This window comes from Seriola lalandi, unplaced genomic scaffold (assembly GCF_002814215.2).
Source record: "Seriola lalandi dorsalis isolate HSWRI2012SDOR001 ecotype SW California unplaced genomic scaffold, Sedor1 jcf7180002054561, whole genome shotgun sequence".
NCBI classification, from domain to species: Eukaryota; Metazoa; Chordata; class Actinopteri; order Carangiformes; family Carangidae; genus Seriola; species Seriola lalandi.
This window is the reverse complement of record NW_019525114.1, coordinates 1,414,642-1,430,738: the sequence shown is the minus strand read 5'-3', so window position 1 is coordinate 1,430,738 and position 16,097 is coordinate 1,414,642. Positions and strand designations below refer to the sequence as shown.

At 39.4% G+C, this 16,097-nt stretch overlaps 1 protein-coding gene across 1 annotated transcript; it reads right to left on the bottom strand.

Annotated features, from left to right (window-relative positions):
* Positions 1 to 6,749: 6,749 nt before the first annotated feature.
* On the bottom strand, positions 6,750 to 15,532 carry smpd2b (sphingomyelin phosphodiesterase 2b). The gene is made up of 11 exons (XM_023416179.2): positions 15,105 to 15,532; positions 13,065 to 13,185; positions 12,868 to 12,964; positions 12,615 to 12,691; positions 12,010 to 12,103; positions 10,876 to 10,965; positions 10,696 to 10,778; positions 10,360 to 10,492; positions 9,753 to 9,857; positions 9,444 to 9,621; positions 6,750 to 8,379 (listed from the first exon to the last, which is right to left on the bottom strand). Exons 2-11 carry the CDS (start codon positions 13,106 to 13,108, stop codon positions 7,955 to 7,957), a joined length of 1,326 nt encoding a protein of 441 aa, XP_023271947.1. The 5' UTR covers positions 13,109 to 13,185; positions 15,105 to 15,532; the 3' UTR covers positions 6,750 to 7,954.
* Between the last annotated feature and the right edge of the window lie 565 nt (positions 15,533 to 16,097).

Sequence of the window (16,097 nt, the reverse complement as noted above, 5' to 3'; positions counted from 1 at the left end):
TCAACAGATGTCTCTTATGAACTGCAGCCAGAATGTAATTGAATAGTTTTTCCTTCCCTTTTTTAAAATAGAGGGGGATGATGTTGTTTTGTGGTCTTCTAGGGGCAAGTTAAAACAAGGTCTCAAGTCAGTCGAGACAAGCTCAAGTCAAGTCAATTCATTTCAATCCAAATATATTTATATAGTGCAGAATCATAACAGAAGTTATCTCAGTGCACTTTTCATATGGAGCAAGTTGAGACTGCACTGTTTATAAAATGATTCACAGAGACCCAACATTCCCCCATGAGAAAAAAGGTGACTGTGGCAAGGAAAAACTTCCTCTCAACAGGCAGAAACCTTGAACAAAACCAGGCTCATGGTGGGTAATAGTTTTAGTAATAAAAAGACTGATAGGACAAGTTATAAAATTAATAATAGCCTAATGATAATAATAATACTAAAGCGACTAATAAGGAACTAGTAATAATTGTAGCAGTAGGTGTTGAGCAGGCTCATGGAGGCATGCGGCTTACAAGTCAAGTCAAGTCACATGATTCAAATCTTCAGAAGCAAAATGCAAATCAATGTCAAAGTGGTCTCAGAATGGCCACAATGTTCACAGAGTATTTGAACGTTTTTCCATTCATAACTTTGTCATTAGTGTTGTTTTTAATAACTGAGCCAATAATCTGTCACAGTAATAAAACATATTAGGCGTGTTGTGTTGTTCACATTTTCTTATTTGTTTGTTTATTAGATGTAAGATAAGTTCATTTATTAATCTACTACTGGAAGCTAGACAACTGAAACACTCATTCATTGGTGACTGATGGTCTACAAGGCAAATAATAAAGGAAGCCTCTGGAATTTATGTGTGTGTGTGTGTATATATATCCGTTAGTGTTTGTGTTATTCACTCATGGATTCCCTTTGTTAGACCCTCTACATTGTAGTCCATGCTTTGTAGGCAGGGTTGAAGGTAAATGTCATTGATGTCACAGTTTCAATGTTGCAACACATTAGCTGAAGGCATTGAGTAATGTACAGGTTGTACACCAATCAGCGACAACATTAAAACCAGTTACCGCTTGTAATGTTGAGGCTGATCGGTGTTTGTTATGTATGGGTTCAAGATCAAATGTGACATATTGATGCAAAAGTTGAGTTTATGTTGACATTCAGGGATAAAACGTGTTTAGCATAGTAAATGATTATAACACTACGTCAGCGCTTCATTCTCGTCTGTCTGAGAAGAAATCTGTGTGTGTGTGTGTGTGTGTGTGTGTGTGTACTTGAAACATCAGTAATTGCTCAGTTGTGTCAAATATTTGGTATGTCTTTTGTCATGTGGTTGTTTACATATGAAGACGGCAGTATTGGAACACAAATAGTCAATGTATCTATTTTCTATATGTAAGAAGAGGGAAAAGTCACACACTCATGACCCAGATAAAACCCATTAGTTCTTTTATGCAACATTTTGGCCCAGAACCAGAGCTGATAATCACCTGAATGACACATACTGTAGTTTACAGAACAGATTATTTAAATCAGTGAGCTCACAGAGCAATCACATCCATAAAAACGCACTCCATACAGAGGTTTAACATCACTATGTAATTCAGACAGTCTTACTACTTGAAGGTTCAGTCACTAGATAAAGTAATTAAAATAAATTTAAAAATAATTTTGTGTTTGAATGTTTAGAGTTTGTGTTACTTTACTAATATCCTTGGAGTGGGCTGCAGCAAAGCTGAAATACACAATCACAGGATTAAGTTTCAAGTACTTTACTTTCACTAAACAGTCCAGCCTCATGACTCTATTGTTGCAAACCCCACCCATCTGGTATCTGAGTCAACTAAAAATGAACAACAGAAGGTTTGCCATGCTGAAACTTGTTAGTGGGAAGATTTCAGTCATTAACTCAGTGAACTGACTGAGCAGATCCTGCCACCTTGTGGCAGAAATTAAAACTATAGTGGATGCACCCAAGCATCTGCCTGAACTGTCATACTCATCTGTATGTCATCTCTGTGGATATTTTTTTATGCAGGATTGCAAAGTAAACTACAAAAATTCCTGGAAACATTTTGAATGTGCCTGCTGCATGTACTTCACACCTCACCTTTCAATCTGTACAAAGGACGTTACTTTCAGTTTTATTCATGTTGTAGAGACTTATCCTGACACTGACCTCAGTTACTGCAGGTGTCCCTCAAAAAGCCTTTTGAAGCTGTCACAACTGGCCAAAATAACCTCACACTGATGGTTTCAAACAACAAATGTGTCCCCACCAGTGGCAGCTGGTACCTTTTTCCAATCTCTTCAACATAAGCACAAACTTGAATTTCTCATGCAGATTTATTTTAAAGGTTTTCAAATGTTGATTTACAACTACAAACACTGGAATCATTTGTGTACATCACTTTACAAGCTCAAAATCGTTTTGAGCCCAATTTGAGCCTATGTATGTAGGGGTGGAGTCAAACTTACCTTTTCTATGAACATGCGCTACACAGCAACACGCAACATCTGCTGCTAAACTCACATACATATATTGACACCACATTTCTCTCATAAAGCAGGCTATGTTAAACCTTACATTACTTGGTTGAGGTTTAATTGGTAGTTCAGTTTGTAGAGTTTGCGTTAGCCTAGCATCAGGGAACTTGTTTAGAACTTGATGTTAAAGGGCCTATGGCGGCGAGCAGACAAACATCGGAAAATAGTGTCTAGGCGGCGGAAAGATACAAATCACAGCTTCCGGTCAGGGCCACAATAAAATCAGAGCGGAAACATAATGCAGATTGTGATGTACAATGCAAAACCAGCACAAATACCAACAATACAGTGTAACAAAACAAAGTCAGTAAATGGACTATTCTCCCAGCTTAATGAAGAATTTGCATGAACAGGTTTTCAACTGGACACATTACAGTTAGTGCCAATGGCACACAACAACAACAACAACAACAACAACAACAACAACAACAACCACCAACACCTCACGGAGGTCCTATGGCAATTCCCACGGGACACACCTGAAAAAGCATAACGCATAGCAAACACAGCAGTCTGCTACACTTGCAATACTTGTTTGTGATATAGGTTACATTTACCGGTGCCAATGAAAATGAGAGCCTATTTCACCCTATGCCTAATTCTAGCTGACCTCATTAAAATAGTTAATTTAGTAGTAGTATCCAGTCCAATCTCAAAGCAGAGAGCGCTTGGTTCTGTTGCCTTCATCGGCAGATCCTGGGTCAGTGTAACTACAGAAAAAAAACGAACTGGCTGATAGTACACGGACCAGCAACAACAAAAATGCAGTTCAACTTATTCAGCATCTCAACTTTGTGCAGAATAACGCTATTCAAAAACAATTAATGTTTTAGTTGCATTCAATTCATTGTTTTAACCTCTGATTTTACCATGCAAATGATTCATCTTCCCAATCAAATAAGATCTGATTGAGTAAACTCTAAAACTCCGACGCTATCGGACTTACCTCCGGTCAAGCGTTGTTGATTTCTTCTGCAACCGAGATGTAAGAGGACGAGGGTTCCTGGAGACCGGCGTGATGAAGAGGAGATCCGAGTATTTTACTTACTGCACACTGACCCAAGAGTGGTTCACTGACGCCATCATGTTGTCTGTCGTCTGTATTTCAATCCGAAACGGCGCCAACACTTCCCAATCACCGCAGGGAAGTGTATAATAGTGAAGAGTTCCCCTCTTCCTCTCCCCTTCCTGCTGCTCCACCATTTGTTACAGGTATTTGTTTGTTCCCCACCGTAGTTGTATTATTTCAACCTAATATGTCTTATAATAGAGGCCTTCATCCATGTTCCCCACATCGATGTTTCCACGGTTTACTTTTCTAATGCTGTTATTCATATGACTCGGTCGAGAAATCTGGTGTTGTGAGTAGTTTTACCACTTTGTGTCATGGACACCGGAAAGGAAAGAGTGAAACAGCAAACATGAAGTCTAGCTGCAAGTGACACAAACTTCATAAAGGAACGTTCAAAATTCATAAGCAGATAAATGCCATGAACTGCAGCGGGAAATGAAGGTAAAGGTCCAATAGCAGCTGTGTATGAAGTTCAAAATACTGTAGCAATCCGCCAGGACGTGTCGGAAGGACTAGTGAAGCGTTAACCAGATTAACGATTTATTACTGAACAGGATGGGTTACTTTCGGCCGTAACCACGCCAAAACCACAAAATCTCCTGCATTAACTGTGCTACAGCTCAACATGTGCTCTCCTTTCCACATGCTCTTCCACCACCACCTGCACGCGCACGCTCACGTACCTCATGCACTCGCACCCCGCCCCTACCTGTTCCACACCCACAGGCCTGGCATTTTGTGTACAACATTATACAGGAACATTACTGCAGGGTCGCTACAATACTAATAAATAATAATCACGAAATTCATAAACATACAGTTAATTCATTTGACAGCAATTTTAACTAAATAAAAGGCTTGAATGCCACAAATGTTATTCCCATACCCAAGGACAATTAAGCCTGTATTATCTGTCTTAAAGCCAGAGAATCCCCAAATCTTGCATAGACAACACAAGGGCACTGACTTTGTTTTGTGTCAACAGTTGTGTATTCCAATTAAATATTGATTAAATGTCATAAGTGACAAATTCAAATGTTGAATGCACTTTTTAATTGAACCCCCCACATTAAGAGCTAATGAGTGCAAACGATGAACTATTACCGTAGAAAAACTGACTGGAAGTATAAACTTGCAAAAATGTCATTCTAAAAAAGCCATTGCATTGTTTTCATCAGTCAGGCTACTGCAGTTATATGGCTAAAATTACTTTGAGCCACTGTGAGAAATGTGTTACCTCACTAACCCCATAAGTGTGCAGTGTACCTCCTAACAGCTCTCATCCAGATTTTAAATTTGACATAAGGTTTAAGATATAAAACACTCATTTTGGTGTGAGAAATTAGACAAACATTTTAAGGCCTCACAGCATCAGAGCCCCATTCACTGTTATAGAGCAAACTGGGATGACATTGCACATTTTAAGGTTCAAATATTCACCATCTATTCTGGGGAACATCTATTCACAGGAACAAGAAAGGTCAATTCAAAGCAAAGAAGATATAACAGGCCCGGAAATTTTACTCACCAAGTATTCACTTACTGACTACTCACAGAGCCAGGCTTCAGTTCACTGCAACCATGATGGTTTTTGGTGTCTGTATGAGTGCAGTCTTTAGGTTATGACCTAAAATACAAACAAGGCGAGAGGACAACTAGAGGAACAGGAGCCAACAAAGAGCCTAACTATGCGATTCTAACCAACCCAAAACACAAGAAGCAGCCCCCCTTTTCCTAATGTATCCAACAGTCTTTTTCTAAGGGTGTGATGCACAATCAGAATTTTACACCTTGCCCAGTCTCCAATAATCACTACCAGCATCTCAAACCAAATCACAAATTACACACAAACGTTTACAAAGGAGGTACAGACGCGAGCTGCCTGTCTCTTCATCTATATGTTAGAGAGGCTGCAGCTGTGGTGTGGACTGGCAGGCTCATTGCCCCCTCAATAGGAGAAGCCGGTGGTGAAGTTGGAGGCTCCTCCTCTCTGCTCTGACCAATCTTGTTGCAGAGTCTGTGCAGCATGATTAGCATACAGACAAAACACAGATTAAAATCCAGGTGACTGTGTTGCGCTTAGTTGAACATATTTTTATATCGTTCAAAAAGTTGAACAAGAAAGAGCAGAACTGATGACACCATTATGGAAGATTGCGCCGGTAGAGGATAACATTAAAAGTACTAGAAAATTCCTGGAGAGATTTTGATTGTTCCTGCTGCTTGGTGCATGTACTTCACTCCTCATGTTTCAATCTTTACAAAGAGACTGTCGTAGAGACTTATCCTGACACTGACCTCAGTCACTGCACCTGTCCCTCAAAAAGCCTTTTGAAGCTGTAACGACTGGCCAAAAAAACCTCACACTGATGGTTTCAAAAACAAACGTGTCCCCACAACCACAGCAAGACACACATGTACATGCCCTTACAGAAGTTGATCTGGATTGAAGTCCACTTGCATGGTGGGACGGCTCCAGAACGGATGAGGATTACGGATCCAGGCCACATCCGTATCTGCTCATGAAGCAGCTCATTCGGCATCCATCATAGATCCCTTATTCAAAATGGCTCATCTGGCTAAAACTAGCCGCAGAAATGTAAAATCTAGGTGACCAACACATAGATTGCTCTATAAAAGCTTGAAAATGTGATCTGTCAGAGCAGTTGAACAGCTTTTCCCCACTCTGTGTGATGCCACTCACTCTAGCTGTGAACATTCAGCCATATACACACTAATGTAAAAATCTGGACTAGGTTCAGAAACGTTCACGAAACTTGAACTGTCACTATGTAAAAACTATGAATGGGATTTCTATGGAGGTAGATATGTCTCAATGTTATTTGTGCGAACAGATGAACATTGCGTGTGTAAATTGTGTGATTTTTTTTCCTGGGCAACTATCATGTTTTCCCAAAATGATGTACAAATGGCTTCATACAGTAAATAATGCATGTAGGTGTTGTGAATGGGGAAAGAAAATTCCATTATGTCCCCTGACTATAGACTTAAGTTGGGGCTAAGCACCAAATGTTTACAATGTCTGGCTCCATCCCCTGTCAGTGAAAACTGTCAGAAGCCACTTTCTGCTGACTTGACACTTTCATGCAGAGACACAGTAGTCAAGAAGCATGAGTATGATGTCTTTATTATTGCTTTCATAATCATGCCCATCACAATTTTCAATTGGAATGAACATCAGGTATCATCTGAAATTCTATGAAACTTAATAAAATTAAGAACTACACAGTACTTTTCTAACACTGAGGTGACAGTTAAGAATTAAATTTAAAAACAATCAGCCATTAGGCTCCATCTGAGTCTTAACACCGTTTTACAGTGATAATTTCCCAGCATACATAAATGAAAGTGGTTTGTCTGGTTAGTCAACTAAGTGTGCTGCTCACTAAAGATGTATTAGTAGCGATTTTAATTTACTGCAGTACAAGATGCCCCGTGATTCATGTAATTTAAGTTAAGAGTATATATGACAGAATATCTTCAGTGCATCCCCACTGCTATAGTTTGGGAAATAGGATTGTAGATTGTTTCTAACATAAAGGTACTTTCCAGTGCAAGACTGTGAACATGAGAACTGAGACATGCAGGTAAAATTTGTCCCTTTTCCTACAGTATACTATGCTGAGAAGACTAAACCATTGCCTAAGGATCTTGTCTTCAGGTGCTACCTCCAGTTCTCAGTGATCTGTCCTGCAGAGAAAAAAATGTAACTGACCTACATATGTTACTGACTTACATGTAAACCTACAACCTCCGGAGTGTCTGTGTCCTGTGTGCAGCACGGTCCACTGCTGTAAATGTTGACGCATATCAAGTAATTCTGCAAACACAGTCTGGACCCGCTATGATTGTGTGGTGGACTCTCCAAATCACAAAAGGGAAGCTTGAAATTAAAAACAGAAACAACTGGTCCCAATGAAACTACTGGTTGGTTGGAATGCAAGTCGGACCTCAGGCTTACAAAAAGACAAATGGCCACATTTACAACCTTTAAGCACAGCAGTAGCACAGAAGTATCTTATGGTCAAATAGGAAGCATATTTGCGGAGGTGCATAGAGGGAAACCTAGAGGTAATAAAAGGCTAAAGACGAGTATATAAAAAGTATAAAAATGTCAAAGCATGATTGTGTCCGGCACTGCTATCAGAAACTTCCTTCAATACACTTTAACTCCATCATTCCGCAGTATAAATCTAAATCTCTAAAGCATAAAACACATTCAGAGGAGCAATAACTCCCTCAAACATCCATTTTAAAGCTCACTTCAAAAGGTTTCATTTCACTGAGCCTGCTTTGACCCAGTTGGCTCTGACTTTATTCCTCTGGGTCAAAGGCACTGGGCTCCTGATTCTCTGGGGACTTCCGCTGGGCATTGTGAGGCTGAGCCAGAGGAAAACCCCTGAGCTTCTCTTGCAGACTTCCTAAAGCCAGTCTCATCTGGTCTTCAGCCCCCTGGAGAGATTTCAGCTCCATGGTGTAGAAGATGTACAGGAGAGAGGTGGTGAGCAGGATGGCGAAGCACAGCACAGCCAGCAGGTAGAAGGAGGTACGAGGGAAAGGTTGTTCAGCTCCCAGAGCCAACCACGGTACAGCAGCGATGAACAGCTCCAGGAACAGCAGGGCTAACCCCATCGCTGCGGTGCGTGTTGCTGTGTAGCGCATGCTCTCTGCACAGTGCAAGCCTACTTTGACTTCGGTGCGGGCCTCTGTCACAATGTCGACCAACTCTGCCACCTTCTCTGAGGAACATGAAAGAGAGTAAGAAAGAAAGAGCGAGTCAGAAACTGTTCAAGAGTTGATGCCTGACACAAGCAGCATGGGTGTGTTTAATTCAACGGAACAGTGAAGTGCCATACAAAAAGACTAAGAGCCTACAGCCAGGCTAATGTGTCTGTGAGGTTGTACCTTGGCCACATCGGACAGGATTAACATTACAACATTAAACATTCACCGTCTTCCTGGTTAATTTAACTAATTGTTCTGGATGGCAGTTTAACCATCATGAAATTTCAGGATGTAGTCTGGAGTAGACATGGACATTCTGCAGCACTAGCCAGAATACACCAGTACCTACCAGTAGCTGACTTTACAACAGTCTATTTGATTAGCTGTTATTGGGTCTAGCTCTCCTAATGACTTCAGTTTTTTTCCTTTGTTGTATTGGTTCCCAGATGTTGATATTATCATATTTCTGTCTATCAGACTGGTAAAAAAAAAATCTCTGACTTCCTCCATTTTCAAAAGGTCAAATTTTAAATTACAGAAATTAAATTACAAGGCCAGTTAGTTTGTCAAGAAACAGTAGGTGAACAGTAGGTGTAAGGGTTGTAATTACTACTGGGTTGAGTTGAAAACTTACTCACATATGCCCTGGGGACAGCATTAAAATCACTGGCCGGCACAGGTAATGTTAAAATCACCTCCCATAGAAAAATAAATCCAGTCTAAAATGGGCTGGCATAGACATAGCAACAGACATACCAGTGCTTTGAGCTAAATGCTAACACCAGTATACTAAAATGCTCATAATAACTGTGTAAACATACTGATGTTTAGCTAATTTACCATGTTCACCATTTTAGTTCAGTGTATTAGCATGCTATCATCTTATTAGCATGAAATGCAGTGAAGGGATCACAAAAATCACGAAGATTCACCCTGAATGTGAATCCTGACCATGAATGTCTGAACTAAATTTTATTACATAGCCAGTAAATTAACTGTTGAGATATTTGGACCAAAATGCTTTCGAGAGACACTGGCATTCCTAGAGCCACCTTGATAACACTGCAAGTAAAAATACCTGCAGCAGAGTCCTGATCTTTTGACTGCTTGCCACCTCCAATCTCAGCTGGAGTGTGTAACTCCAGCCTCAGTTCAGCAGTCAGAGCCTCGTGGTCAGAGTACGGGAAAGGATAGTCAGGGACGGAGCCTTTGGTGGTGGACATGGAATCACAAAAAATTTCCAATTTGGAAGAACCCTGCGAATAACAGAGGAAGTGTGTATATGAGTTAAATGACATTACAAAACCATCGGATGACTCTGACGCCTTGCTATGAACATGAAGTGAAGAAACCACAGCAGGTGTGACGAGACTAAGCTTTCACCCACCTTGAACAGGATGTAGTCAATTCGGATTCCTTCCTCAAAGGGACCGAGCTCCTTTTTACTGATAAAAGCGTTGTCAGCTATTAGAGTCAAACCATTCTCACATCCCTGCAACAGAAAATAACTTAACATTTATAATCACAAGGAAACATTTTTTTTATCTTTAAAACTGGGATCCTAATTTTGTAGTATTGACCATTAGTAACGTCAATTATGATGACATTTTTCTTGTGGTACGGTGCCACAATGACAGGACTGGATACAGCTTTACAATATTCATCAAGTGTGCTTATTGAAATGGTGCATGCAAGAAAGTTTAAAGTGCCTTGGATGATACCGGACTCTTTGGACATGGTCAACCTTGCTTTAGCATCCAAAAAAAGGTTCAAGGAATGTGGTAAAAAAAAGTTTGTGACTGCTTGCATTATTGCCCAGTCTGTGCAGTTGTAGAGCTGTCTACAAGTAAGTAAAATATCATCAGAACCAATATGAATTATGGCCATCACTAAAGGCAAAAGATCCATGCTAAAAACTGACTTGTTTTATTTAATTACTGTATTTTAGCAGATGTATTATGATATTATTGTGTTGCATTCTTTTCACCACCTACATCAAATTTATCAGTCTCTAAATAAGAGTCCCGGAGTCCAGTATAAGACATTAGCAGCCTGTTGCCGAGGTCCTGAGGGTGCATGTTGAGGTCACCACCTAAAATCACCACATCTGCTCCAGCAGAGGTGTGCCTGATGGACACAGAGAAACACATTATTACCACTGAAACAAAACAAGATGAACCCTGGTTATAAAGTGTTTACTTATTAGGAATATTGCTAGGAACTGTAGTGTTTACACACCAACTCTAAATGGCGAGAGGCGGGATTCACAATATGCAAATGTACACCAGAGTAAACAAATAGTGGCTCATAACAAAGCAGACACACCCTACCGAACAAACTGCTGCAGCTCCCAGGCCTGAACCACTCTGTGAGGCAGGTAAGAGTCCTTCTCTCTGCAGTACTCCGCATGCAGCTAAAATCAATACACAGAGACAGAATCTATTGATCACTGATCAATAACAGCATTTTACATTGAGGTAGGGCAGAGAACTGATGTTACGAAACCTTACATGAGTCACGTAGACATTCGCAGTAAGGCTGCCAATGCTTAAAACGGCCATCCCAACGGCTTTACCTCCAAACCAGTCTCCATGGTGGGCCTAAATATCACAGGAAATACAAAGAGTGAATTAAGGGGAAAGGCGATAAACAATGCTGCAAGGAGCTGCAGGAAGAAAGAAAAAAACAGTGCAATAAGAATCACAAGGAGGTAATGTTAATGGTAATGCATTGTGATCATTTCCACATTTGAACTAAGGAAAAGGAAGAAGTGCTGAATGCAATACGCTCATCTTGTGTAATGTGTTAAAACAATCTTCTTTTTACTCGTGACATTACCTGACAGACAGTACACATGTCACTTTGTGAGAATCACCTTTGCTCAGTAATAAGATCATTTTATAACTGTTAACCAAGTTGTATTTCGATAATAAAGCTATGGACATTAACTCAAGTACTGCACACACAGTTTTGAGGGTGCTTGTTTGCATTTCATGCTACTCTACGTTTCAGAGGGAAATATTGTACTTTTCACTCCACTACATTTATTTAACAACTGCATTCACTAGTTTTTTTGGTATATTATGCTTTTAAAATATGATGCATTGTTTAGTGAAAGAAATCTCTGTCTTATTAAGTAATTGTAGTTTAAATTTGAGTCCTTAGAGTTTTATCTTCTCATGAAAACTGAAAAAAAAATCTACCAGCGTAGTAGGAATATTTGAAGAATTCTCAAAAATCTACTTTTTCAGAATTCTAGTGCTGAAACAGTGTCTTTGTCTTTCTTGTTTCAGGATATAGACACTTGGGTTGAACAAATATTTTCACTGCACTGCAGAATAATGTTTTTAGGACTCGATTATTGACAGACATGTCTTTATCAGATTGAGGTTTTGCAGATTAAACAGCTCAACACTTTACAAAGTAGTAAAAATCAACTCCACCTCAACTACAACAAAAATGGTGCTCACATATTAATAAATCAGTGATAATGCTAACAATGCTTCTGTGTTTTCACTTAAAGAATGAATGCAGGTCTTTTAGTTGTACTTTTACACTGTGGTACTACTTTTTACTGAAGTAAAAGATCAGAATACCTCTTCCACCTGTGTACAAAACCCCCCTCGCAGCCTCTCCAAACTTACCATGTATGGATAACCGTTCAGTGAGTAGCGATAAAGAAACGTGTCATGGATTCTGTGCTTGGAGAAAATGGCCAGTCCACTTCCTATGACTCCACTGCAGAATGAGAGTAAAAAAACCAACATGTGAGCAGAAGTTATATGTTCCACCAGTAACAACAGCTTCAGCAGCATATGGTTATTATTGTGGTTGCTTTAAAACACAAGTCACATTCAGTCTCCATGCATGTAGATGTCTATTATGCTATCATAAGTAGGTGTTATCTGTAGGAGATGTGAGAACGTATCTACTCGAGTTGACATTTTTGTGAGCTGCAAAGGGGATTAAGAGGGTAAGGCCTTTGATTAATCTCGGTTTTGTGCCTTGGTATGGAGGTCAAGAAAGAATTAAGCTGCAAAAGTTAATCCTTCAGGTAACGCCTAAGCTTCAGATAAATTTTGCAGATGGATCAATGCCATGCAAGTAAATTTTTCTGACGGCACTTCTGGACCCTTTTGAAGATATGACAACTTATTCATGAATTTGAATCACAGACTGAAAGACGTTCAAAGGCAACAAGTTGAGAAATGATTGCACAGCAACCTTGGGATGAGAATGAAAACGTTACCTTTTGAAGTAATGGGAGTGAGGATGACTACAGGCAAGTTTCTTTTTTAAGAACAGGTAGTCCTTCTCACTCCACACCTTAAAAAAACAGGTATATTAGCATATTAATATTGTTCATACACATCTACAAGTGGATTTGAGACTTAAAGTTGGTCTTTAGTGCAGAATACATCACGTGTGACAATGTGCATAAGATGAAAAATCAGTTTAGTGGCGCTGCAGCTATATAACTTTGGAAGATAGCCTCCACCAACCTCTTGCAGTAAGACAATATCATGCTCTTCCTTGCACAACATATCTCCAATCATGGCATAGCGCTGACGACAGTGTTTGCTGAGGTAGCGGATCCCCCTGAAAAAAGAAAGTAGAGTATGGACAGAGAGTATGGACAGTGGGTTTTTGCATGTATAAAACGACATACTAAGAGTCACTAAAAACCACAGCCACTGACCAGCAGTTCAGAGAGAAGACCCTGACAGAGTCTCTGGTCACCATGCTGACAGATCAGTAGATGTGATGATGGGAGTGTCAGATCAGGAATGTGAGATCAGGTGAGATGACTGGCACAACACCTGGTGAGACACATGAAAGTGATTGTCGACAGTTGATTTTTGTTATCTAATCTAAAGCACTGTAATAAAAAGGGAAGCAATTCAGCAAGGGAGAGCAATTTTAGAGTTGGTCAACTGGAACTACTGGGCAAAGAGTATATGCATGCATGTGTATAAAATAAAATCTTTAAACATGATAAAGCAAACAGTCACGAGGAAGGTCTAAGGGGGAGAAAGACACAAAAATACACATTTAAAAACTGCACAGCAAGTGCCAAAAGTGCAAACAAAGCAGATATCAGCATGACTATACTTTCAGTTCTTGGATGTCAACTATTTTAAAGATTCAGCAAATTTTCTGTTTTTAACTGACAAACGTGACAAAAGTGATTTAAAGATGTAAACAACTGGTATACGTAATGCTAAAGACAAGTATAAAGATTAATGAGGTGTTATAACTGAGCTAGCACAGTGTCATAGTGTCACACAGTGAGAAATGTTGTTGAAAGGAGACAAAGTCAAAGGTGGCTGCATTCCCTCCTGTCTCCTGTGAGTGCAACAATACACTGGCCCCAAACAGAGTGCTGACATAGCTTTGCTCTGTCTGGAGAGAAAAGAGAGAAGCAGCAATGTAGGGAAAAGCATCAAGGGGCTCTGGTGTCAGAGGTAATGGTTGTTTTGAACACCCAACACTAGCTATTCATTGTGTGTCAATACAGAGGAAGCAAACAGGATAAATACAATACACAATTCCCTCACAATTCTAAGACTGACACTAACTTAAGGCTGTAGAGTGTGTTTGAGTGTGTATCCAAAATACTGAGGGATACTGCATCAAACACTAAGGAGTATACATGTAATAAATGTTATAGGCAGATAACAGTGGGTATGCCAGACATTAGACCTTAACCCAAAACCAAGATGAACTCACTAACTTCCCTTAAAAAAGATGGTGATATTTAGTCGCATCAATGGACTGCATGTGCTTGAATCTTGCAGTGAAATTACTCCAGATTTGTCTTATATGAAACATCATAATAACTAAATCTCCAGAGATACTTTAGAAGAAACCAGCTGTTCTTTTCACACTGATATCACATCATTATTATTATTATCATTATTATTAGAAAGACAGGTCATCTTGTGTTGTGGGCTATTCTAACGAGCATGTTTAATTACTTTCTGCCATTCTATAGACATTTATATTAAAGAAATAATAGAGAAATTAATCGCTAGTTTAACATCAAAAATGAAAATAATAATTAGTTGCAGAGAGCCGAAATGTTTGGTCAATAAATCGATTAGTCGAACAGCAGAAAAAAAGAATTGGGAACTCTTTTGACAATCAATCAATCATTTGTCATTTTTCAAGCAATAATTGCCACATATTTGCAGGTTCCTGCCTCTCAAAGAAGATTTGCTGCTTTTCTTTTCAATATAAGAGTGTTATCTGAGTTTTGGTTGTTTTTAAACCTTAGGAGGAACAAAACATCTGAAGACATCACCTAGAATTTACTTTTTTCTTTTATTTCATAGACTAAACAATTAACCAATAATCTTTAATTGCAGCCCTATAAAACCTGTGACCCAAAATAATGCTCATCGGTGGGGTTTTGGTCAACAAAGGTAAGTTGGGTAAGGTAAGGTAAAGTTAGCTTGTACAGGTTTAGCTAACGACAGTTAGCTACTGTTGCAGCAGCCTTCTGGACACTCTCTTAGCTTATAGGAGATATCGATGAACCCACTGGAAAACAGTTGGCTTTCCAGTGGTTATTATACAGTTAGCTATAATATTAACCAGTTAATCCCTGGCATGTCGTTAGATATAACGCTACCAATAGCTAAACAGCTCGAGATGACCACTTGGCTAGTCTGAGTAGCCGTGAAGCTGGCTCTGGTCACTGACTCAAATCATTTAGTTACTAACTAATTTAACTCACCTCATGAACCTGTTGTCGTCGGCTGAAGTTAACTGGACCGTTGGATGTATAGTGTCGTAACGTTACGTTAACGTTTCGCTTTGGACCCAGAAATACTTCCCTTTACGTTGCCGGTCAGCTGTTAATGTTAGCCTAATTAATTATTATCAAAAAAAGACATAGTGGATTGGTCAGCATCTCAGATAACTAACACTGACTTAGCGGTGTTTAGCCACTTCTTCCTACGTGCTTCTCCTGTCGGCGTAGAGTCGGCTTGGATAAAAATAATTGTTATGACCTCCGGTTGCACTTTTCCCTCAAAATAAAACAGAAACTTGAGCTATGTCCGTGTTTCAATGAAAGAAAACCAGACGAACATGTATAGATGACAGAAAATGAGTTAGTGATTATGAATACCTTATTGCAAAAACTCGATTTCAAATAGCCTCAACGAGCACTTCTTTTTATGGAAGATTTTTATTTTGAAGACTCCGTTTCCGACTTGATTCCGCCTTAGTCGCAAGTAATCCTGGGAAGTGAAGTTCTTTCGGCCAAACGCTTGCTGCACAGAAGAACTCAGGTCCTTTAGGTGGAAATTAAGTAAATACATTTACTCAAGTACTGTTCTTAAATGCGGTTTCGAGGTACTGCAGTATTTCCATTTGATGCTACTTTATATTTCTAATCCATTTAATTTCAGACATAAATACTGTACTTTTTACTGCACGTTCGAGAGCTGTACATACTGTTACTTTCCAGATTTTAGATTTAAAAATATGGCAATCTTATAAATTACAGTGCACCGTATTCAAACCAGTGGTTCCCAACCTTTTCACATTGGTGACCCTTTAGATAGAGGGGCCTGAACTCTAGTTTGGGACTAAACTAACTAACTAACTGTATAAAGTAACTAAAACTAGCTTCACCTTGAGCAGCTACAACATTAAAATGCTGCTTATATTTCAGTGTTAACAATTTAATGCGGGCTAATACTGTATGAGATAATATATCACT